This window comes from Panulirus ornatus, chromosome 12 (assembly GCF_036320965.1).
Source record: "Panulirus ornatus isolate Po-2019 chromosome 12, ASM3632096v1, whole genome shotgun sequence".
Classification (NCBI taxonomy): domain Eukaryota; kingdom Metazoa; phylum Arthropoda; class Malacostraca; order Decapoda; family Palinuridae; genus Panulirus; species Panulirus ornatus.
In genome coordinates this window covers 66,512,781-66,537,110 of record NC_092235.1, presented here as the reverse complement: position 1 = coordinate 66,537,110, position 24,330 = coordinate 66,512,781, and the positions used below count along the sequence as shown (strand labels likewise).

The 24,330-nt window shown below is 44.5% G+C and overlaps 1 protein-coding gene across 2 annotated transcripts in view; it reads right to left on the bottom strand.

Moving 5' to 3' along the window:
* Window positions 1-4,092: 4,092 nt before the first annotated feature.
* Window positions 4,093-24,330, bottom strand: part of LOC139752157 (uncharacterized) — a 54,389-nt gene continuing 34,151 nt past the window's right edge. The window contains exons 1-4 of one of the 2 annotated variants that reach the window (XM_071668091.1): window positions 22,076-22,230; window positions 7,573-7,721; window positions 6,608-6,893; window positions 4,093-5,588 (exon numbers count right to left, since the gene is read on the bottom strand). In XM_071668091.1, coding sequence (XP_071524192.1) covers window positions 5,580-5,588; window positions 6,608-6,893; window positions 7,573-7,721; window positions 22,076-22,078 — 447 coding nt within the window. In that variant the 5' untranslated portion in view covers window positions 22,079-22,230 and the 3' untranslated portion in view covers window positions 4,093-5,579. Of the gene's footprint in view, window positions 5,589-6,607; window positions 6,894-7,572; window positions 7,722-22,075; window positions 22,231-24,330 lie in introns of those variants that run through there. The other variant, XM_071668092.1, reaches the window with a different exon arrangement.

The following is a 24,330-nucleotide window of genomic DNA, read 5'->3' as shown; positions in this document are numbered from 1 at the left end:
CCTATTCTTGCATCATGAGGTGTTGAGATAGTGTAAAAAATAGACAATATTTTTTTTTGAATAACGTTCTGAAGGTTTTCTCTGCTTTGGAGGCGGAATCTGGAAACCCTCAGTCGCGCGCACACACACACACACATGGATAGTGAAATGATAATAATTAATAAGTACTGTGTATAAGTTTCAGGCGAGGATGATGACTAGAGGATAGTAAGAGGTGTGTTGGTGCAAGAACTACATCATCCCAGCCATCCCACAGACATTGTGACCAACAACATATCATGAATTCTGATGTCACCTACACAGGAGAGATCGCTGAAGCGTCTGGTATATTCAGATTCACGTCAGTACAACTGGAGAACTATGACGTAGCTCCAGAATACCGTAGGTGAATCGCTGTTCTTGCCTAGCCTAGGATTTAAGAAGACCCATTATCTCCGAACGTTCTTCGAACATTCTCTCAGTTTTCAGTTGAAGAAGACTGGAACAATGTGTCATTATGTGAGGTTCCGGTCTTGCTATGTAGCGCTGGATTGTGGTATTGTTTGTGTGTGATGTCGACCCAAGATGGTGATCACATACCCACATGTATTATGATTCAAGGCAACGTGTTCCAGAGGACCCACGAGCTGCCCCTCTCCACCAGGCATGGAAGTGAAGAATCTTTACACACACACACACACACACACACACACACACACTCATCTATTCACCTAAAAGCAACCATACACTCACAGACGCACAACAGGCCTGTGCCAGTAATTAGCACACCCAGCATCAGGTTCTCATTGACAATAACCTGTGTCGAGCTCGGTCCAGGTGGGTTTTTACCCACACACACTCCCTACACCCACCATGGCACTCCTCAGCCACACACATTCCCCACAATGGCTTATCACACATGCCCACCACATACGGTCTCGCCCCTGCCGGCAAGAGTTCACTACCTGGTTGCTGGCGTACCTAACACGCTGTGAGGTCCGGAGTCACCTCACCTGCTCACACACATCTTCTTTTTTTCATTTCTGTAGAGGTGTGCAGGGACGTCACCTGCGCAGGTGTAGGCCAGTCTATCAATGCTCATCCGTTTCTTGTGTTCACGCAAATATGGATAAAATTTCAATCCTTATTGTCTCTATTCCCTATTTGGCGTTGTTTTCTATCTCAATATATATATATATATATATATATATATATATATATATATATATATATATATATATATATATATATATATATATATATCCGCACATCAAAGGGTGTAACTTCATCGTCGATGTTGTTTTCATCATTCAAGTTGGTTGAAAATTTAATCATATACACACATACACGCACACCTGAATTCAATTAATCCAAAAAATTATTGTTCATTTATTCAACACACACACACACACACACACACACACACACCACACTTAAACAATATACTCTTCTGTTGCACTCCAAGGGGATTTATACACAGTCGTCTTATTAGTATACAAGTAAAACTCTTTATTATTATATATCATATAAACTCTCTGCCTAAGTGTCTTAAACATTAAGAATATCTTCTAGTTTCAAGATTGAACGGATATCTGTTTTATGACATTTATATTTTGACGTATTTTAGTGTCATTTTTTTCTTATTCTTATCACTCGTTCACTTACACGTAAAAAGAACGCTTGACAATTGAAATTATTTCAATTGACTTCGGCCTATTGTGCATTGAGTGTAGGTAGGTAGCTGTTATGATTTCAGTGGATTGTTCTCTTAGTGCAAACTGACCAAGTATCGCTCGTTAGTGGTTCCTAACTAATGCGTAGGTTGAGCACTTATTTATATTTGTGCACTGAGCTAGCCACCCGAACATTATCTTATTTCCTAGGAAGAAAATAAAGTTCGCAGAATAGGGAAGTATAATCAAAAGGATAAGTGAATAACACTCACCTCTTCGGTGAGGTCATAGAGTTTATCTCTGTTGACGCTATTTTAAGCTCATCCTCGATGCCGCTTCACGATTTCTCCTGCCACGCCACCTGGAAAACATGTCGTACAGCCTTAGGGTATCACGCCGCTTGGAAAACATGTCGTACAGCCTGAGGGTATCGCGGTGCCCGTCAGTTTGCTACCAAAGAGAGAGGCGATTATGACACCGTTATTTTACTGTTACTCTTCCGTCCTTTTGGGTAGGCAACGTCCCTCGGGGAGAAGTTGGCAGACCATTATACTGTTTCTTTTTTCATGACACTCCGCAACAGCAATGTGTAAGATGACGTGTGTCGTAGTTGGGGGTAACTGTCAAGGCGGAATTGATCGTCTTCCTAGGAGACGAGAACTGTTTTCCTTTACCAAACTCCACCTTCGGCGTACGATAGTCAATACAGAGTGAGGTTATAAAATACTTTGATATTTGATTAATTAGAATGCAATTCACAAATTTATCACAGTCTAATTTATTGCCAACGTACAGAAATGTCCCGAAATAATTATGCAGTCACTTAAGTCATTTAACATGTTCTTTGGGTAGTCTGGTTAACCTTCGCCCATTGCTCTGTAACCTGTGTTCGATTATAGAAACCATAGGAAGGAGGGAAAGGATTCTGTCATGGTGAGCTCATGCGTGGAGTTTTCTTGTTATAGATTCCATGTTAGTAGTCATATATTCTTAACGATTAACGATTATCATGAGTTTCAGATGTATGATTAATCAACAATAAATAACCATAATATATGACATTTGTTTTTCACAGAGCGTCGGAAATGGGGAACTTCTATACATCAAAATAACTCCTTATTCGGTAACTCCGTTATCTACAAATCAAGTCATTGGATTTGTGTGTCGTGCAACTGGAGTTAATGGGCAAGGTGGAAGTGGGTTGTCTAGTGAATATAAGGTTATATATACATATCTACAACACATTATTGACGTTCATATACGTGTAATCTACCTCTCTTGATTTTATCTACAGGGTGAAAGTAAAACAGATAAGAAATGAGAATCACTTGTTTTGCTTGTGCAATTCATTGTACACTTTCTCTTGATAATAAAATCATGATATTTACTTTGTGACCAATGATTTCTAAACACTTTTTATTCTTTTACTTACAATTGTTGCTCTCTAACCGATTTCTTTCTTATAGACAGGAGGCATTTCACAAGCTTTCCTGTTACCCTAATGCAAAGCGTATGTTAAAAATCCGTTTGCCCTCAATCGAGCAGAGGCCCTTGTGACCCTGTCCTTTAAAACCCTGCCCTTCCCTCCTTTTCCATGATATCCAGCATTCCAATTGGTTGGTTATTTGGATTTCTGCAGGATAATTCAATGCTCACCATATATATAAAAGGCTCTTATAGATTTAGAATAGTAAATTATCATGGGCAAATTTTATATAAGCCTTACAGGTCACACAACTGTTGAACTTTATCGTGATATGATACTAATCTAATTATATCATTACGCAAAATAGAGGTTTGTTCAAATTCTATATAACGATTATATGTAAATCTTCATTCCATTTTTTATTGAAATATTCTCCTCAGTGTTGAACAGAGTAACAGTTTTTCATTATGTCTCAGTAGCGTTGACATATCTTCATCCTAAGTTTCTAAATCCATTTACAAAAACTTTTTATGGAGATAATTGAAAATCATGTAATGTAATTCATAAATTTTATTAAACCTATTCACATCTTCTCGTCAAGCATAAAGGTCACGCACAGTAGACCAGAAAGAGCAAAGATTAAAGAAACAAACAAACAAAAAAAAGATGCAGTGCACCCTCCATGAAGTAAATATAGACTATAGGATTAATGATGATATTCCAGTGAAAAGGTTTGATAGGTTGATACACCTAATCATCGGCCATTAAGCTTCCAAAGGACGGAAGTTCTCGTATGACAAGTGTAATGCTATTATCATTCATCAATTTATAACCCCACGATCCCTTCTCCAATGTAGGCTCGCAAGTCGACGTGTATGTGGAATGATGGCAGTAATAATGTAAACAGGTTAACGTAACCTGGGATCTGCTTTGTGTTTAAAAGAAATCGTGTTACCACCTCATAACCACAATGTCATTGTACGTCAAATACTGTGAGGATACAAATACACGTGCTTATGAGAAGCTTATATTTGTACACAATAAATACAACACCAGGACCAGCCTGGCACACACAGTCTCCCAACATACTGGTCATATATATGTACAGGTGGAGATGCGGCTAGGCTCACTCTTCATGCAATATAGACGAGAGCTTTATACACGCATCACTAGTTAGTGGCTTGCTGGTATGGACTGTTCTTATCTTTAATCTCATGCTGTTACAATAACGTTTGAAGCAATGTGTAATAAAAACAGTCACTACTCTACCTGATGTGTTTAACAGTAAAGTTATAAGATCAGTTAAGAGGTTACTTTAAAAACTATTAATAAAATAAATGACCAACTCTATATTGCACAGGGATTCCTATGAACACATTAAGAAAACAAACTTCGAAACACGTAATGTGTTGTGAAGAATTTGACAACGAAATTTGTATATGTTTTAATTTCAGATTGACGTTAAACATACCTATACTGACTGAGATAAACTTGTTCCTTATAGATTACTGCAGTATGCAACATGCCTTTATACACAAGTTTCCTCTGCTCTGCTATATATACAGCAAAAGCCGAAGCCATGCACGAGTCGGGCAGCTTGTGGACTTACGTGGCAGGTGTGCACACACTTGATAGTGGGGGAAGGGAAAGTGTCGTAATCAAAAGAAGTAAGACCTGCTATGGTCAGTGTTAGTAATGTTCCTGAAGTATGGTCCTGTGGATGTCGGTGTCTCTGTAGTTTTCGACATGAGGCTAGTGAAAGATGGTGGGGCTGTACATAGGAAGTCCTGATTAACAGATGTGTTGTTCGTGTTGAGATCACGAAACTTAAAGCAGAGCTGTGTCAGAGGAAGGCACAAACCCGCTTCTGGTGGTTAGTTGTGATATCTATTGGCCAAGTGTGGGTGTGGAGGTTACCTACGTGTTTCAGGTCAGCTTGTCAGGTGCTGGACCAGCCAGCTCCTGGCCTGCAGTGACCTGATCCCTGACGTATTAGGGATCTAGTGTGCTGGGGATGATGGTGTGGGACTACCTGGTGGAGGGTGTCTGGGATTATGACCAAAACATGAGACCGTCCCAGCGCCATCGTGAACCATTCTCCCTTCGTCTGTGATCAAAACACAGTGCCAGACCTGGCGCGGAGGGAGGAGTAGGGTGGGCGAGGTGGCATGTGATTAGGGCGACCCCTCTGACCCCAGGGGGGTAAGGGTGGCCGCCTATCCCCGCGGGGACGACCCTTACCTCCGGGATTAGGGGGGCGAAAGTAAGGGTCAACGGCCTGTTGGCGCTGGGGCGGTTGTCGGCCAAAGGAATTAAAGTTATTCATTTCAGGGTGACCTGGATGACTACTTGGTGTGCGACTATGTACATTATTAGGAGTAGGGAAGCTGCTGCCGTGAGGAGTGTTGGACGAGGTCTGGTGCACCGACCCGCTCACCTCCTGCCGCACCGCAAGCCCCATGGACCCTGCTGCAGCCGAGGCGCCCGTCACCCCGGTGTTCTCACTGGTGCTGTAATGATCAAGAATGTTCATTAGATCGTCCCAGAGGCACCGGACCCCACACCTGGCTGGCCCACCCCCTGCCTGCCGCTGGTTACTGTACCCACTCACCTGCCCACCACCGCTGTTCCCCTGTGTCCTCAGGTTATTGCCAGCACCCCAGCTGCTACTGCTGGAGCCTATCCCGCTACTGCTGGAACCCCTCCCACCACTACTGGCACCCCTCCCATCATTGCTAGAACCCTTCCCACCACTACTATGGCCTCCTCTTCCTGTGTCAGAGCCCCATTGATTCACGGCTACACCTCCAGTAATCTTGGCATCACCAAAACCCTGGTTATACCCATGAAGATAACCATCCCTATAACCAAGTTTGTTGTGACCAATTTTGTGCTCCAGTTGCCTAAAGACGCCACCATCACTGGAGTTAGAATCCATGGGGCTCTGCCGGTTGACAGAGTGGTAGTTGTACATGTACTTAAAACCATTGATTTGGTCATCCTTATTGGCATCATAAGTGATATGAAGTTCACGATGTGGCTGCGAGTCAGCTTGGGACCACTCGTCTGACGTGTCACCGTTGCTGTGGTACTGGCCGAGCTCGGAGTACGAGCTGTGGCTTTGGTCGGCGCCTGTCACAGCCAGAGGCAACAGATGGTGCTGATACTCCTCTGGATTCGCTGTCAAAGTTGCTGCTGTCGTTTCCTTAGTGGTTGTCTCCGGTACCTCCAGCCAACCAGCAGTCGTCGTCGTTACACTCCCAGTGTCGTAAAAGACACCCTTCTCATCATCTGGGTAATGATAGACTTCGACGGAGTGGTTAGCGTAGTGTGTGACGGTCAGGGAATGATCGTCCTTTTCTCCGGACACGTCATAATTCCCAGTGGCCTGGTCGGTCCTCTCGTTGTGCACGTTCACGGTGACGTGGATGGTTGCTGGGTAAGGCGCTGGGAGAGGCGGGTCCTTCTCAGGGTAACTGTCGCTGTCTGTATCTATGGCATAGGAGGAGTGATCTGAAGGAGGGCTTACCTGGACGTCGCGAGTATTACGTTGGCGGCTGAACCGTCGGCGAAGCCTAGGCATCAAGTTCATGATTCTGGAGACGGCCCCGTCCACGATTTGTCGGAAGGAGAGGCGGTTGCGGTTCTGGCGGAGGCCTGGGCGAGCTGGGCTCTGCTGTGGGGCATTGGGAGCAGGCAAGGAGTTGTCATCAATCTGGCGGGCGGGGATGGACGCCTGAGGATTCGTGAGGCGCTGGCGCTGACGGGGAGGAGCGTTGCGGATGCTGTTGGTGTTGCCACTGCCGCCGAGGGTTCTGCCAAGGGGAGTGGAGATGAGTCTTGGACAGTGGCGGTGTGATGCCAGAAACCTATGTTCTGAATCATGTCATACATACGAGAAGTCCTCTCCATCCTCCAAAAATAAGTATATAAAGTAACACACACACACACACACACACACACGCTCTAATCCACATCACCGAATCAAAACACAGCTAAACTGGGCTAAGCTACAGGACCTCATTGGAGTAACCAGTTAGAAAAACGCCTCAAAATATCTAATCCAGATATACGAGACTGGTGGCAATGTCTTTCGTTCAGAACCCCCAGGGGATATCAGCAAAACCCTCACAAGATCTAGTCAAGGTAAGCAAGTGACCCTGCCATGGTTGCGGCTCTTGTATGATCGACATATTTATTAATAAATGGCTGCCTGATCTTGACTCGAAAGAAAAATAAAATTAAAAGTCTGTTATAACCTCATCTGGCACCTCCTAACCCACTTAGGGGCCCGTATAACCTCACTAGGAACTCGTAGAATTGTACTTGACAGTCTATAGCCCTTCGAGGTCTCGTAAATTCTCACCTGGGGATTCCTGAAACTTCTTTAACCTCACCTAGACTTCCTACTTCACCCAAGGACTCGAGGAACCTCGCCTGGAACTCTCACTCACCTCAGGGTTTGTATAAGGTCACCTGGAACTTGCAACCCACCTCATCATGCCAGTACCGATTCTGGAAGCCATGTTCCCCATGTTCTCCACGAAGGTTATCATTGCCTGTTGGAGTATGGAGGGCGGACGCCGCTGAGACTGGGCAGAGCACAAGGCCGCCAGACTCACCACCAGAGCAAAAGTCACACGCTGGGGGATGTCAGACCAGTTAAGATCATGAAAAAGATAACATCAGCTTCTCTGGTTATATCAGTAAATTCTTCTTGTGAGGAGGGTATTGGTTTAAGGTTTACTGGGAATAGAATACATGAACAATAATCATCGACATAAAAACCATGTCAAAATATTATGTATAAGAATCAAAAGTAATATTCATATCTATCAGTTGATAGTTTACAGGTAGAGGGATAGACAGGAGGTCTGGCCTCTACTCGTCCATCTCTAAGAAGGCTACGCTACACAGCTTAATCACTAACTAGCCCCTCGAATATATTTTCATTCCAGAGAGCAAATCCCGACAATAACAAGTTGTAACCTCCTAATTATGGTACTGGATGTATTACTGGTTTTGTAAACACACAGATACTGTCAAGCTATTGTATTTGCAGTAGCTTGATCAGTGCAGTGGTACCGAGAACTCTACACTGGGGTTTCAGTAATTTTCAAGTCAAATGCGTCAACAGTCTGCGCAAGCTCTCTTCCATATCTACGTAATCACGTAGGGATACAGTTAGAACAGCGGAATTATCAAGCCGTGAGCCCCCGTGTAACCTCATGAACTTTGACCTCAGGAGTCACAGTCTACCCCACGAAAGGAATCCATTAGCTGCAGCGACGCTTTCTACGGTGAAACCTAATTCTGGCCAAGAACCGTCGGGCTTGCTAATGGCTACGTTGGCTCGCACAAACTTCCTGTCGGATGTTAAGTCGTCAGTTCCGGGTCGCGGGTTGTGGCGGTATGCAAGTGTAAGAAACACTACCACGGGGACGACTACCTGAAGGTAGTCTGGCGTAAGTCTGTAGGAGAACTTAACGAGAGGTAGAGAGTGTGGTAGACGCAGCGTTGACAAACAGATGAACGATCTACAAGGATGTAGAGTTTAGCAAAATAAAACCTCCGTATTGAATTCAAACGTGTAAGGTAACATAAAATTTAAGAAACTAAGAGCAGAATTAATCAAAATGCAAAATAAACCGGTCTGTATCTTTTCGACATCCCTGCGACTAACTGAAACAGCTGCGGATTAATCTCAAGCACAAGTGTTCATTACACATGTGTAGCCGGCAACACACACAAACACACCAACACCCTCATTGTTTCCTCCAGTCTTCACACACCACACGTGAAGAAAAACCAAATCTACTTTTCTGTAGCTATAGAATTCTGTCCTATACAATTCGTAGGTACTCATAGTTTTAGATCCAAATAAACCATTTCCTTTAAAAGGCAATTCACCCAAAAATCTCTAGGTAAACTTTTCATTTAAAAGAAAAAAAATGAGTGCAAAGGTAAAAATGCTTGACTAGATTCTCGGTTCTGTAGTAAGATGAATTGTAACACTAATCAATATTCTCTGGCTCACGTTAAATCCCACGAATGACGCATCTCATTCCCGACCCAGAGAGCGATATTAAGTTTCTCTGTACTATGAAATGTATGCTTATAGCTACATGTATAAAACAAGGCAAGGTATCCAGTTCACTTTCACTAGAGCAACAAAATTTTCAGAAAAAAACCTGGGGGTAAAAAAAAAAAGCGATCTTCTGATCGAACGACCAGAGAAACTTTCATTATATTCCTTTCTAATCGAGCTTAAAAACTTGTGCCTGGTGAATCTTTGAATATTGTATACTGAAAGTGTATATGACATATGTCATCGTTTGCAGGGAAGACAACACAAAGATCTTGCCGAGTGAAACAAAAAATACCATAATTCTGAGTAGACTATAATTAATACCCAAAATAAAAAGAAAGAAAATGATACTGTATAAGAGAAAATGAATAAATCGTCAGTTTTAAGGGAAACTTAAACAAATGATATCATAGTCGCCTGTACAGAAATAAAATGGGTACAAGTATTTTAATGTCTCACCAGGTGCTGTTTGATCATTTTACTGTATGTCTATACCAACCACATCCATGTTAGTAGCTTATAAGATAGGAAAATTAAAAAGGAACAGCGGTAAAGTACATATTTCCTTGAAGCAAAATAAGTTCTACACACTTTTTCTGACCCTTTTGCGATCATCTCCACTTTCTAAATCCCTCATTACAAAGTCGAAAGCGTAGAATGAGTCTGGGAAATTCAACCCCGTCATTCGGGTCTGTGGATAAACACATTTTGGGGGAGTGCCGCCAGCCATATGGAATATTTCAACACTACACCATTGATTTGGAGTAGTTTTTTAAGTATCAAGGAGAACTGAACAATACCGAGAGGTTCCTTGGTGTAGTGTAGACTTCTGAGGGATGTTTAGGTAAACCCTACACTTTAAAGTGTAATAAGATATCTCCGAACTTTGGAACACCCTATGGGTATCGAGTATGAGTTATAATCTGACAAGAGATTTTTTTAAGACCAGGTTGTTTCGCAACTCTCCATTCGATGCCGGGAAACTTGGGTGGGAAAACGTCAGCGTCGGGGGCTTTGAAATCAGAGACTAATCACTTTCAGAATTGCTCGCAATTCTCAATTCTCGTGAAAGTACGAAGAGTACTGACGGTGCATGACAGGGTTGCATGAGGATACTGAGATTGAATTCTGAGTACAGACAGAGTGGGTAGAAAATAGTACCCTGATGCACCGTTGTCAGATGATCTTGTTCCAATGAATAGCTCACAGTACTCACACAACCTCTCCGGGACACAGCCGGAAATGAATTACGAATCCTCATCAGATGTCAAGCAATAAAAACTTCCTATCATTTACTTCTACAGATGCATAAAGTTCTTCTAAATCTCCCACATGGTTGTATAGTATCTTGTAATCCTTCATAGATCATGAAGGTTTAGACGGGCCATTCCATTTCAACAGATGACGCTTCCCTAGATGTCGAGAAGGAAAAGAAAGCGAGTCAGGTGTAAAGCCGATGATGTCGACTTTCTGTAGTACATCATGTGAGCTACCAGCTTTCACTGGTGCCACCCACTGAGGCCCTGAGGCTGTGGTGCCTGAACAATTGCACGGGTTCAGTCGTTTTGCTCGTCTGTGCAATGATAAAAGGCGTTCAGTCTAGTGAGACTACCTGTTAGGAAATACAATTCAAGATTCAGATATTCTTACTAAACTCTGAAGTACATTACGCGTGATGTTCTGTGGTTTAGAGCACACAGTCATTACTTCTTGTACTCCAGAGGATCTGTTGTCGCCATGTCATGGAACTTTCTCGTTCGTGATATACAGAAAAGCAATATATAATGTTTTATGTATAGATAAGATAAGGTTAGAGTTATGCAGTCGTATGAGAGGTTCCTCCTCCCCCCTCATCTGGATGACCAATAATGGCACAAGATCATTACTCCTCCCGTCATCTACTGCCGTAAACACTTCCGGGTAGTGTCGCAAGGGGCCAACCCGGCTAAGAGGAAAGTGTCGCACCGCAAGATTGATGACTACGGATTAACACTCCGGTCTCGACATCACTCAGGGGATGAAGACGATGATGGTTCACTGGGAAAGGGAAACTCCAGCCGGAGGCTGAGGACCAGGAAGTGTGGCAAGAGGGCGGTATGTAGGGGTGGACGACGGTGTAAGTTTCCCCCAAAAGCGATGGGAGGGGAGGGACTCTCGCTGGCCGGCTAGACACGTAGCCAAGACATGTTTGTGTGGTGGATGTAGAGGTTTACGGTGAAAGGGAAGTGTGGGTAAAGAGACAGTACTTGTATCGTGGTGGACAGGGGAGGAATGTGCCGCTCACGACAGCCTATTAAGGTCTTCTGGCACCACTGAAGGAGACTGCCATCAACCACCACAGCCAATGTAGTGCCATCACCAGAATCATGGGGGTAATGGTAGAAAAATACCATTGATGACCACAGTGGAGAGGCGAACCCAGCACCAGACTCAGATGGTTCTGTTAAAGGACAGTGACAAAGTCGACCAGTGTGCTGATACAGAGCCAAGCGAGAGTCATGGAGCTCCAAATGCAGAAAAAATGCCACTATCGGCTTCTCAAAATGAGAGGTATTGTCGATAATGAATGTCCACATCATGCTGAACATTAAGGAACAATTCTACAAGATTTTTTTTTCAGTCTTTTGAGCACTGATATCAGCGGCGTACATACTTTGTTTAGAGAAGAACGACTAACAAAATAAGGAGTATATCAAGTGGCAAACGTGTGGCGGAAGAACCTATCGTAACAACAAATATAACATTATAGGATTTTAGCAGAACTAACGGTATTAGCATAGCGAACTACTCTGGTATACAGCCTTCTGTAAGGCTTCGCGTAGATCTATTATTCAAGGGAATATAGCATGATAGGTATTCGACACTGCTTCAATCTGGTGTTTCACAACGGTGTCGATGGAACAACTGTCTTAAACAGTTAATATCTAAAAAAAAATCTTTCACAACGGTGTCTTAAACAGATGATATCTAAAAAGCACAAATTCGAACTAACGTATGAAGAGGATCTTTCTTTTCTATATCAATTCAACGTGATGATACAGGTGTTGATCATCACACAGCACACACGCACTTGGGGAGAAAGTAACAGTGAAGTCATAGATCTTTCTTTACTGATCAAGATATAAAGAAAACTAGGTTGTTGAGGGGGTGGTGGTCTGAGCCCGTGTGTGGAACGGATTTTCTTCTCTCTCTCTCTCTCACGTCCGACATTACCACTGTTGATCTCTTCCTCAAGTCTGATATCTTTACGCGACTGGAAATTTAATGTCCAGAAAATTGTTCAGCAATCACTGCGGGAATTGCAGCGATCGCGTAGGCGCCGTGTGTTGCATTGTGATGTGGTTCAATATATATATATATATATATATATATATATATATATATATATATGTGTGTGTGTGTGTGTGTGTGTGTGTGTGTGTTTGTATGCATATATATAACACGGGTGTTGTGCTAATCCTTCCGCGGTTGACTGATGTAGAAAGTTGTCAAGAATATAAGTTGTCTTAAGTTTTGATATTGCTAACGAATTTTATCTCCTTGAGGAAGAAAAAAAAAGAAGCTTTATACTTAATGAAGTGAATCATGTATGGAAGTTGTAAATATGTTGTGAACGATGTAATGTGAATATGAAATTCATGAAATATAAGGAAAATAATCAGTCTCAAGAAGAAACTATTTTGTATTTTTCTTCTTTGTTAAGAAGAAAGTGATTTCTTATATTTGACACGTACTGTACTGCGCGGCTAGTGATTCTGAAGATGCAATTCTCAATGAAAGTTTCAGGAATTTCCTCGTTTTTCTTGCGAGATAACTGGAGAGCGGCTGAGGGTGGAGGGAAGGGCCCAGGGTGGAGGGATCTCCCTCCTTCCCTCCCCTCTAACACCACCACGAGACCCTTCACACCATCTGTTCTCAGGCTGTGCAACACGTCAGGTCCCCATAGTATGAGAATCACATTTACGTTACTGCAATACTGCTATTACTACCATTTCCACTACTCTACTACTACCTCTACTACTACTTCCACTACTCTACTACTACTTCCACTACTCTACTACTACCTCTACTACTCTACTACTACTTCCACTACTCTACTACTACTTCCACTACTCTACTACTACTTCCACTACTCTACTACTACCTCTACTACTCTACTACTATCATTACCACCATTACTACTCCATTAATATTACCACTACTGAAGATAAAGGCAGTGTGGAGTCGAAACTTTGGAAGACGCACCACGGAAGGTACCAACGAAACAGGTAACATGGGAGGTACCAACTGGACAGGTACTATGCGAAGTACCAACGGGACAGGTAGCATGCGAAGTACCATCGGGACAGGTACCGTGCGAAGTACCAACGGGACAGGTACCATGCGAAGTACCAACGGAACAGGTACCGTGCGAAGTACCAACGGGACAGTTACCACGGGAGGTACCAACGGAACACCTACCATGGGAGGTACCAACGGAACAGGTACCGTGCGAAGTACCAACGGGACAGTTACCACGGGAGGTACCAACGGAAAAGGTACCATGGGAGGTACCAACGGAACAGGTACCGTGCGAAGTACCAACGGGACAGGTACCATGCGAAGTACCAACGGGACAGTTATCATGGGATGTACCAACGGAAAAGGTACCATGGGAGGTACCAACGGGACAGGTACCGTGCGAAGTACCAACGGGACAGTTACCACGGGAGGTACCAACGGAAAAGGTACCATGGGAGGTACCAACGGAACAGGTACCGTGCGAAATACCAACGGGACAGTTACCACGGGAGGTACCAACGGAAAAGGTACCATGGGAGGTACCAACGGGACAGGTACCGTGCGAAGTACCAACGGGACAGTTACCACGGGAGGTACCAACGGAAAAGGTACCACGGGAGGTACCAACGGGACAGGTACCGTGCGAAGTACCAACGGGACAGGTACCATGGACGTTATCCTGGGTGCACATGAAGGTGATGTAGTCAAGGTGAGCCTGGCCGGCCTAACGGTATATCTCCTGAACGGCTCAACGGTATACCTCCTGAACGGCTCAACGGTATACCTCCTGAATAGTCCAACAGTATATTCCAGCTGATCCAACGGTACACACTGGCCAATCCAGGGGTATATACTGGCTGTTCTAATCGTCCATTCCGGCCGTTCCAACGGTACACACCGACTAGTCCAAACGGTGCATTCCACTCGGTCCAAAGGTGTATACCCTGCCAGATCCAGCGGTACATACTGGCTGCCCCAGTGGTACATACATTCTAGCCAGCCCATCGGTATATTCCTGCAGGTTCACCGGTCATCTCAGATGGTGCAATTGTACATTCCCCCCCTCACCGTTCTCACGGTAAATACCGGCTGGTTCAACGGTACATTCCTGCTTGGTCCAACGGTACAGACCAGCTGCTTATCGAGAGAGTTGGTTCGCTCGGGGACCATAAACCTGTCCTCACTTTAACTGGTCTGAACGAGTCTCCTTGAGGGAGAGAGAGAGAGAGAGAGAGAGAGAGAGAGAGAGAGAGAGAGAGAGAGAGAGAGAGGGAACCCATTGAATCAAGTGCGTCATGCCAGATCAGAAGGTAGTTGGCTTAATGAACCAGTCTACTCACATGAAGTCAACGAAGCTCTTGATAATGAGGGCAATAGTCCCTCTGGGTCTGTTCAGTTCACCCGAGGCAAATGGGACTCGTTAAGTGGGAGATTTTAACCTCTTAACCTCATTTGTCTAATATGAACTTTGTAAGTGAAGAGAATCAGGCGATTACCTTTACGTAAACCTTATCATCGTACAGCTACTTACGTAATCTGAATTCAACATAGTTCCTTCATATACCTTATTTCATTCACAAACAAATGAACGAAGAGCTCTTTCTGCAATCCTTGGTTTCGTCTCACAATGAAGTAGCGAGGGGTTTCTGTCAAGAGAGCATGGCATGTACGCGAGAAGGAAGAAAGGAGTGTGAGTGGTTCCAGGTGAAGGTGGCTCAATGACAAGGACATGATGTCACTATGGCTGTTTAATCTCTTTATGAATGGGATGTTCAGAGAGGTACGTGTAAAAGGGTCTTGCAAGAGGGGCGGGTTTGTAGTCTGTGATGGGGTGGCCTTGGAAAATGACTAAACTGCTGTGTACCGTTTGACACGAGTCAGGTGGTGGAGTCGAGTGCAAAATAGGAGAAGCTAGTGTCTGAGTCTGGGAGAGTTTGTGAAAGGGGAATGTTGGGAGAAGATGCACATGTAGGAAAAGTTATGAAGTATAGTAAGGGAGGGAGACAGGTTGGCTGGAGTGCGAATTGGAATGGGGAGAAGCTGGAGGAAGAGAAACGTTTTAGATCCTATGGAGAGGATGAGGCAGCAAATGGAACCGCGGAAGTCAAAAGGTTTTAGATTTTATGGAGAGGATGAGGTAGCAGATGGAACCGAGGAAGTCAAAAAGTTTTAGATTTTATGGAGAGGATGAGGCAGCAAATGGAACCGCGGAAGTCAAAAGGTTTTAGATTTTATGGAGAGGATGAGGCAGCAAATGGAACCGCGGAAGTCAAAAGGTTTTAGATTTTATGGAGAGGATGAGGCAGCAAATGGAACCGCGGAAGTCAAAAGGTTTTAGATTTTATGGAGAGGATGAGGCAGCAAATGGAACCGCGGAAGTCAAAAGGTTTTAGATTTTATGGAGAGGATGAGGCAGCAAATGGAACCGCGGAAGTCAAAAGGTTTTAGATTTTATGGAGAGGATGAGGCAGCAAATGGAACCGCGGAAGTCAAAAGGTTTTAGATTTTATGGAGAGGATGAGGCAGCAAATGGAACCGCGGAAGTCAAAAGGTTTTAGATTTTATGGAGAGGATGAGGCAGCAAATGGAACCGCGGAAGTCAAAAGGTTTTAGATTTTATGGAGAGGATGAGGCAGCAAATGGAACCGCGGAAGTCAAAAGGTTTTAGATTTTATGGAGAGGATGAGGCAGCAAATGGAACCGCGGAAGTCAAAAGGTTTTAGATTTTATGGAGAGGATGAGGCAGCAAATGGAACCGCGGAAGTCAAAAGGTTTTAGATTTTATGGAGAGGATGAGGCAGCAAATGGAACCGCGGAAGTCAAAAGGTTTTAGATTTTATGGAGAGGATGAGGCAGCAAATGGAACCGCGGAAGTCAAAAGGTTTTAGATTTTATGGAGAGGATGAGGCAGCAAATGGAACCGCGGAAGTCAAAAGGTTTTAGATTTTATGGAGAGGATGAGGCAGCAAATGGAACCGCGGAAGTCAAAAGGTTTTAGATTTTATGGAGAGGATGAGGCAGCAAATGGAACCGCGGAAGTCAAAAGGTTTTAGATTTTATGGAGAGGATGAGGCAGCAAATGGAACCGCGGAAGTCAAAAGGTTTTAGATTTTATGGAGAGGATGAGGCAGCAAATGGAACCGCGGAAGTCAAAAGGTTTTAGATTTTATGGAGAGGATGAGGCAGCAAATGGAACCGCGGAAGTCAAAAGGTTTTAGATTTTATGGAGAGGATGAGGCAGCAAATGGAACCGCGGAAGTCAAAAGGTTTTAGATTTTATGGAGAGGATGAGGCAGCAAATGGAACCGCGGAAGTCAAAAGGTTTTAGATTTTATGGAGAGGATGAGGCAGCAAATGGAACCGCGGAAGTCAAAAGGTTTTAGATTTTATGGAGAGGATGAGGCAGCAAATGGAACCGCGGAAGTCAAAAGGTTTTAGATTTTATGGAGAGGATGAGGCAGCAAATGGAACCGCGGAAGTCAAAAGGTTTTAGATTTTATGGAGAGGATGAGGCAGCAAATGGAACCGCGGAAGTCAAAAGGTTTTAGATTTTATGGAGAGGATGAGGCAGCAAATGGAACCGCGGAAGTCAAAAGGTTTTAGATTTTATGGAGAGGATGAGGCAGCAAATGGAACCGCGGAAGTCAAAAGGTTTTAGATTTTATGGAGAGGATGAGGCAGCAAATGGAACCGCGGAAGTCAAAAGGTTTTAGATTTTATGGAGAGGATGAGGCAGCAAATGGAACCGCGGAAGTCAAAAGGTTTTAGATTTTATGGAGAGGATGAGGCAGCAAATGGAACCGCGGAAGTCAAAAGGTTTTAGATTTTATGGAGAGGATGAGGCAGCAAATGGAACCGCGGAAGTCAAAAGGTTTTAGATTTTATGGAGAGGATGAGGCAGCAAATGGAACCGCGGAAGTCAAAAGGTTTTAGATTTTATGGAGAGGATGAGGCAGCAAATGGAACCGCGGAAGTCAAAAGGTTTTAGATTTTATGGAGAGGATGAGGCAGCAAATGGAACCGCGGAAGTCAAAAGGTTTTAGATTTTATGGAGAGGATGAGGCAGCAAATGGAACCGCGGAAGTCAAAAGGTTTTAGATTTTATGGAGAGGATGAGGCAGCAAATGGAACCGCGGAAGTCAAAAGGTTTTAGATTTTATGGAGAGGATGAGGCAGCAAATGGAACCGCGGAAGTCAAAAGGTTTTAGATTTTATGGAGAGGATGAGGCAGCAAATGGAACCGCGGAAGTCAAAAGGTTTTAGATTTTATGGAGAGGATGAGGCAGCAAATGGAACCGCGGAAGTCAAAAGGTTTTAGATTTTATGGAGAGGATGAGGCAGCAAATGGAACCGCGGAAGTCAAAAGGTTTTAGATTTTATGGAGAGGATGAGGCAGCAAATGGAACCGCGGAAGTCAAAAGGTTTTAGATTTTATGGAGAGGATGAGGCAGCAAATGGAACCGCGGAAGTCAAAAGGTTTTAGATTTTATGGAGAGGATGAGGCAGCAAATGGAACCGCGGAAGTCAAAAGGTTTTAGATTTTATGGAGAGGATGAGGCAGCAAATGGAACCGCGGAAGTCAAAAGGTTTTAGATTTTATGGAGAGGATGAGGCAGCAAATGGAACCGCGGAAGTCAAAAGGTTTTAGATTTTATGGAGAGGATGAGGCAGCAAATGGAACCGCGGAAGTCAAAAGGTTTTAGATTTTATGGAGAGGATGAGGCAGCAAATGGAACCGCGGAAGTCAAAAGGTTTTAGATTTTATGGAGAGGATGAGGCAGCAAATGGAACCGCGGAAGTCAAAAGGTTTTAGATTTTATGGAGAGGATGAGGCAGCAAATGGAACCGCGGAAGTCAAAAGGTTTTAGATTTTATGGAGAGGATGAGGCAGCAAATGGAACCGCGGAAGTCAAAAGGTTTTAGATTTTATGGAGAGGATGAGGCAGCAAATGGAACCGCGGAAGTCAAAAGGTTTTAGATTTTATGGAGAGGATGAGGCAGCAAATGGAACCGCGGAAGTCAAAAGGTTTTAGATTTTATGGAGAGGATGAGGCAGCAAATGGAACCGCGGAAGTCAAAAGGTTTTAGATTTTATGGAGAGGATGAGGCAGCAAATGGAACCGCGGAAGTCAAAAGGTTTTAGATTTTATGGAGAGGATGAGGCAGCAAATGGAACCGCGGAAGTCAAAAGGTTTTAGATTTTATGGAGAGGATGAGGCAGCAAATGGAACCGCGGAAGTCAAAAGGTTTTAGATTTTATGGAGAGGATGAGGCAGCAAATGGAACCGCGGAAGTCAAAAGGTTTTAGATTTTATGGAGAGGATGAGGCAGCAAATGGAACCGCGGAAGTCAAAAGGTTTTAGATTTTATGGAGAGGATGAGGCAGCAAATGGAACCGCGGAAGTCTCATAGCGTCTCTTTAAACAGCAAAATTTTGCAATTAGAGAATAGCAGGAAAATATTAAGTCATTCAACTGTACCCCTCCAGTATGGGGGTAGTAGGGCAGGTGTTGTACCCCTTCCTGGGTGAGGTATGGGGGTAGTGGGGCAGGAATTGTACCCCTTACTGGGTAATGTATGTAGGTAGTGGGGCAGGTGTTGTACCTCTTCCTGGGTAAAGTATGGGGGTAGTGGGGCAGGAGTTGTACCCCTTACTGGGTAATGTATGTAGGTAGTGGGGCAGGTGTTGTACCCCTTCCTGGGTAAGGTATGGGGGTAGTGGGGCAGGTGTTGTACCCCTTACTGGGTAATGTATGTAGGTAGTGGGGCAGGAATTGTACCCCTTCCTGGGTAAGGTATGGGGGTAGTGGGGCAGGTGTTGTACCTCTTCCTGGGTAAGGTATGGGGGTAGTGGGGCAGGTGTTGTACCCCTTCCTGGGTAAGGTATGGGGGTAGTGGGGCAGGAGTTGTACCCCTTCCTGGGTAAAGTATGGGGGTAGCGGAGCAGATGTTGTACCCCTCCTGGGTAAGGTATGGGGGTAGTGGGGCAGGGGTGGAACCCCTCCCTTGGTGGGAGGGGTAAGCAGTGAGCTGTGCACTAGTGACCTACATCTCAGCGTCTGGAGAGCTGGGCTCCATCATAACACACCTCAGTGATGGCTCCTTCCTCCACGCTCGGCTGATCTGGAGGGAAGCTGCCGAGATGGGCAGAGAGAGAGAGAGAGAGAGAGAGAGAGAGAGAGAGAGAGAGAGAGAGAGAGAGAGAGAGAGAGAAAGAGAGAGAGAGAGTCCAAGCTCATTTCATTTCATTATTCATGCAGGTGTGGGTGAAATCTTGGGGGACGAAGATGACGTGTAGGAGGTCAGCATGACGTGTAGGAGGTCAGCATGACGTGTAGGAGGTCAGCATGACGTGTAGGGATCAGAATGACGTGTGGGACACATGCATAACATATAGGGGCCTGTATGACGTGTGTGTGCGTGTGGGTCAGCATGACGTATTAAGGGTCAGCGTGACGTGTTGGGGGTCTGCACGACGTGTGGGACGAGCGCGCTACTCCTTGAGTTTCTCACACATTCCTCCATGTAACAGTGGGCTTTCCTGAGGATCAATGAACTGTTGAAACAGCGAGAGTTTCCTGTCTCCAGTGGGATCCGCTGTCATGGGGACGACCCCGAGTGTCTTTCGTTACGATAGACGCTAGAGTACCTGCTATCATGTTGGTCACAGGAAGACCTGCTATCATACCGGGCACCGAAGGACCTGCTATCATACCGGGCACCGAAGGACCTGCTATCGTGACGTATTTCTTATCCTGATATCTCTTCTAAGTGTACATAGTCCTGTACGATGAATTACCATTTGACACGTGATTGCCAACACCTACAGTGTTGTATCTAACATCTCCAGCCATCCATAACGGGTTTCTTTGGCTGTACTAGACGTCGCGAGACACTGGCTCAGGCGTGTAGGAAGGAACACAGGAAGACCCTCCGTGATGATACGGTCGGCGAAGCCGGATATCGAAGTCCAAATGTGGTCTCTCGTTCACAATCAAACAGTTAATGATATGGGTATCCAGTTTAAGCCGAGATACACTTATATAAACTATATATATATATATATATATATATATATATATATATATATATATATATATATATATATATATATATATATATTGAGTAATGAGTAATAGTTACACGAGTAAGGGAGATGTCTGTATCAATACAACAAAACAGAACCAAATATCAGCAGCAGTAGAGGATGTAGCAGGGAAGAGAAGTTCAGTAGCAGCAACAGCAACACTGGATATGGTAAGTAACAGTAATATCAACAGTAACGCAAAGATGATAAACAGTAACAGAAGAGGGAGTTAATCAATAGCAGTACCAATATTAGCAGAGGGGAAAGTAGCAGTAGCAGTGGTAGACGCAGCAGAAGAGAGGCAGTAACAGTAGCAGTGGTAGACGCAGTAGAAGAGAGGAAGTAACAGTAGCAGTGGTAGACGCAGTAGAAGAAAGGCAAGTCACAATAGCAGTGGTAGACGCAGTAGAAGAGAGGCAGTAACAGTAGCAGTGGTAGACGCAGTAGAAGAGAGGCAGTAACAGTAGCAGTGGTAGACGCAGTAGAAGGGAGGCAGTAACAGTAGCAGTGGTAGACGCAGTAGAATAGAGGCAGTAACAGTAGCAGTGGTAGACGCAGTAGAAGAGAGGCAGTAACAGGAGCATGGAAGAAACAGCAAGGTGGTGGTAGAGGTGGGGCGTGAGGAGGTGGTGGGGATGATTGAAGACTCGCAGGTGGTAGAAAGCGTAAGATTCCCCCCAAGGAAATGGGTACCCCTAAGGCTATGTGCTGAGCCCTCTGCTCTCTCTCTCTCTCTCTCTCTCTCTCTCTCTCTCTCTCTCTCTCTCTCTTCTTGAACGTGGGATAAAAAGAAATCTCTTTTCGATGTTTTTTTAGAGCAAACGTTTGAAAATCCGTACGTCAAAATTACGTTAGAACGATATCTAAGGAAGAAAATGATATGCTCACTCCTTCAGGCTTAGTATTATCAAAGGATTATCAACTCCAAGTTACTGAGTCACTGGCAGAAACAAGCTATGTGGCGAGAAGCATTCATTTCACATAGAAAAAGTTATATCCGTGGAAGGCGATGCGTGAGAACACTCCTGACGGAGAATGTCTTTTGATAGGGATTATGGCGGGAAAATAAGGACGTTGTCGCCGTGTACGTGAAGGGGAGGGTCGTCAGCACAGTGATAATCATCTGATCTAAAACTACAGAACGCAACGAGTGGATCTGAAACACGGGTGACCTCGACTGGCCTCCAGAGACTTCACGGTGAAGGCCACGAGTCATCTTCCTCCTGCTGGCGAGGGTGTTGCCGTCCAGCGTAACAGTTGATGGTCCTGGGTTCGTTGCTCCCCTGGTCCCCGCACCCACACGGGTCAGTACTTAAATCTACTTGATGAAACACTTACAAACCGCACTTTGATGACTTGAGAATGCACTACATTTTGTGTATGAGGAATACTGTACCTCCGGAGAAATAATTTGGCTTCAAAGATTTCTACTTCATAGTCAAGAGATCATCATATGAGGCAAGGGATGTTCCGCCACTGATAGTACTTAAAGCTGAAAAAACGTAAGATTTCTTGTAGGGATGTGGAAGGACAGCACTCACCATGGTGGAGGAGGAAGGTCTTGGTCTATATAGGAGCACTGAGGTTCACGTGTGTCGTCTGAGCGGGGTGGGACTCGACTGAAGTCACAGCGGTACGACTTTCAGAAAGTAAACGATGGTGTTCGCTCGTTCGCTCGCGGGATCGTCGCGCATGCGCGGGCGTAACCGCTCTTCAATCACAGACGATTCGCTGCTGGGAAAGAATTTCTTTTTAGAAATTATCGGTTAAGGTGACTGGCATTACACAACACGAGAGATCCACGGAGGAAGTCCAACACTAAGTATTGCTGTGACAGCGAAAGTCTAACTGAAGCAGCGTTTCCTGAGGGGCTGGAAAATGGTACCTTGAGGCACTCCACCAGAAGTGCTCCGGGAGGGAACGTTTGCTTGGTCATCGGTAAACACAGCTGAGGGTAGCACACGGTGTGTGCTTACTGTGAGATGCTGCTAAAAGGCAGGGATAGCGCGTAGCACTCACCGTCGGAAGATATAGTTAAGAAGAACGAGTCGTGTGAGGTAAGTGTTGTGTGTGAGATGGAGAGGTTGTCTATCTGTGGACTGAGAAACTGGCAGCCAATGTGTGGGTGATTAGTACCGTCTTTCTTTGGCATTGTTTATATCGTTGAAACAAGACACTTCATAAGTGACACCCTTTTGCAACGCTGATGAGACCGATCTATTCTAAGTGGTAACTCTCCGGTGTTCCTGTTACGCTGATGTTGTGACAAACACATGGCAAATGGTATTCACCGACACTGTTGCGACAACAGAAGGATTCAAGTATCTTCCTGTATATCGATATGGGTTCACTCGCCTCGTTCACACCTGAAGCGAGGAAATACGAGCCACTTCCAGCCTCCTGCCGCACAGAGGGAGCTTCTCGTTGCAGAGGTTATGCGGTGGTGCTGCTTGGTAAATAACACCCTCCGTTTCCCGTTATTATACACACCCAAAGAGTCATGAATACACACGTACCTACATGTCACTAACACTTAAAATGATGCTACAAGATCAGGATATATAACAGTGGGTACGAGATCTGTACATAACCCAGTGGAACGACATAGGTTCCTGGCATCCACGCTTCCCTCAGTATCTAGAGCTTTTACCGAGTCTTTCAAGAACCGTACAGGTAGACATCTGACGTACGTTGGAACATCAAACTAAGTCTAGTTTGCTCTCTCGAATGTCATCATTAACCATCTAGACTTCTTGGATTTCTAGATCTTGGTGAAAAAGAAAAAACACAGGAACTTCAGTTTTACTAACAAAATCTGTTTAGGAACTTCTATCTTAAATGCACAAGTCTTGCACGAAGTCGAGCAGAATTGACGGGAAAGTTATTTCTTCTCTTTTTTTCTTATTCGAATGTCAGTAACAACAACTCAATCATATCACGATCGTCTCGGTGCTGAGTTAACACGAGCATCCCACGGTTCACTTCAAGCAGGAGGCAGACCTGGTGCATCGGTCTATATATAGACCAACGCGTGACACTATTGAGGACGTGTTGCTCCCGTCGGCGTCCACGGCTCCCATTACAGTGTCTCACTAATGGACCAGACTTAATGATAAACATAATTTTTGTGTGGAGGCCAACCACACGAGGATTGACCGTTATGATACCCACTCCTTCCTCCGAGCAGCGAGGCTTTGGAGCTCTCATCCTTCTTTCACTTTCCTCTCTTCCTATCAGCTTTCTTCCTGCAAGAGTCAGGGTTTACGAACACCAGAACAAACCAATTAATTACTTCATTGTTTCTCTTCCTCTGTCCTCCTTTAACCCGAGGCCAGTTTTGCCCGTGTCATGTCCGACCCTTTCAGAAAAAAGACAAAAGAGTATATCTGACGGAAGACCTATGAAGTTACATTCCATTAAAAGTAATAATCTAAATCTAAATCCTAGATTATCATGGAAGTCTGTGGCGTGCGGCAATACGCAGCATGTGTTCTGTCATATGGCGTTTGCAGAATTTGTTACAAGGTGATTTATTACATGCAACCCTTCGTCTGGTCCAACAGCAAAGCACACAAAATGAGAAGAAATCCTAAGTAATGTTGGCCAGTATTTTGTTGTTGTTGTTGAGTTCCTTCTGACAGTCTTACAGACTTTTCAGCACACAGTGTGTGTGTCAGCATATTGTCCGTCATCATACGGCCTGTGTCAGCATACAGTATATGTCATCATACAATCTTGTCAGCATACGATCTGTGCTATCATGCAATCATCATAAGTATGTCACCATACAGTCTAT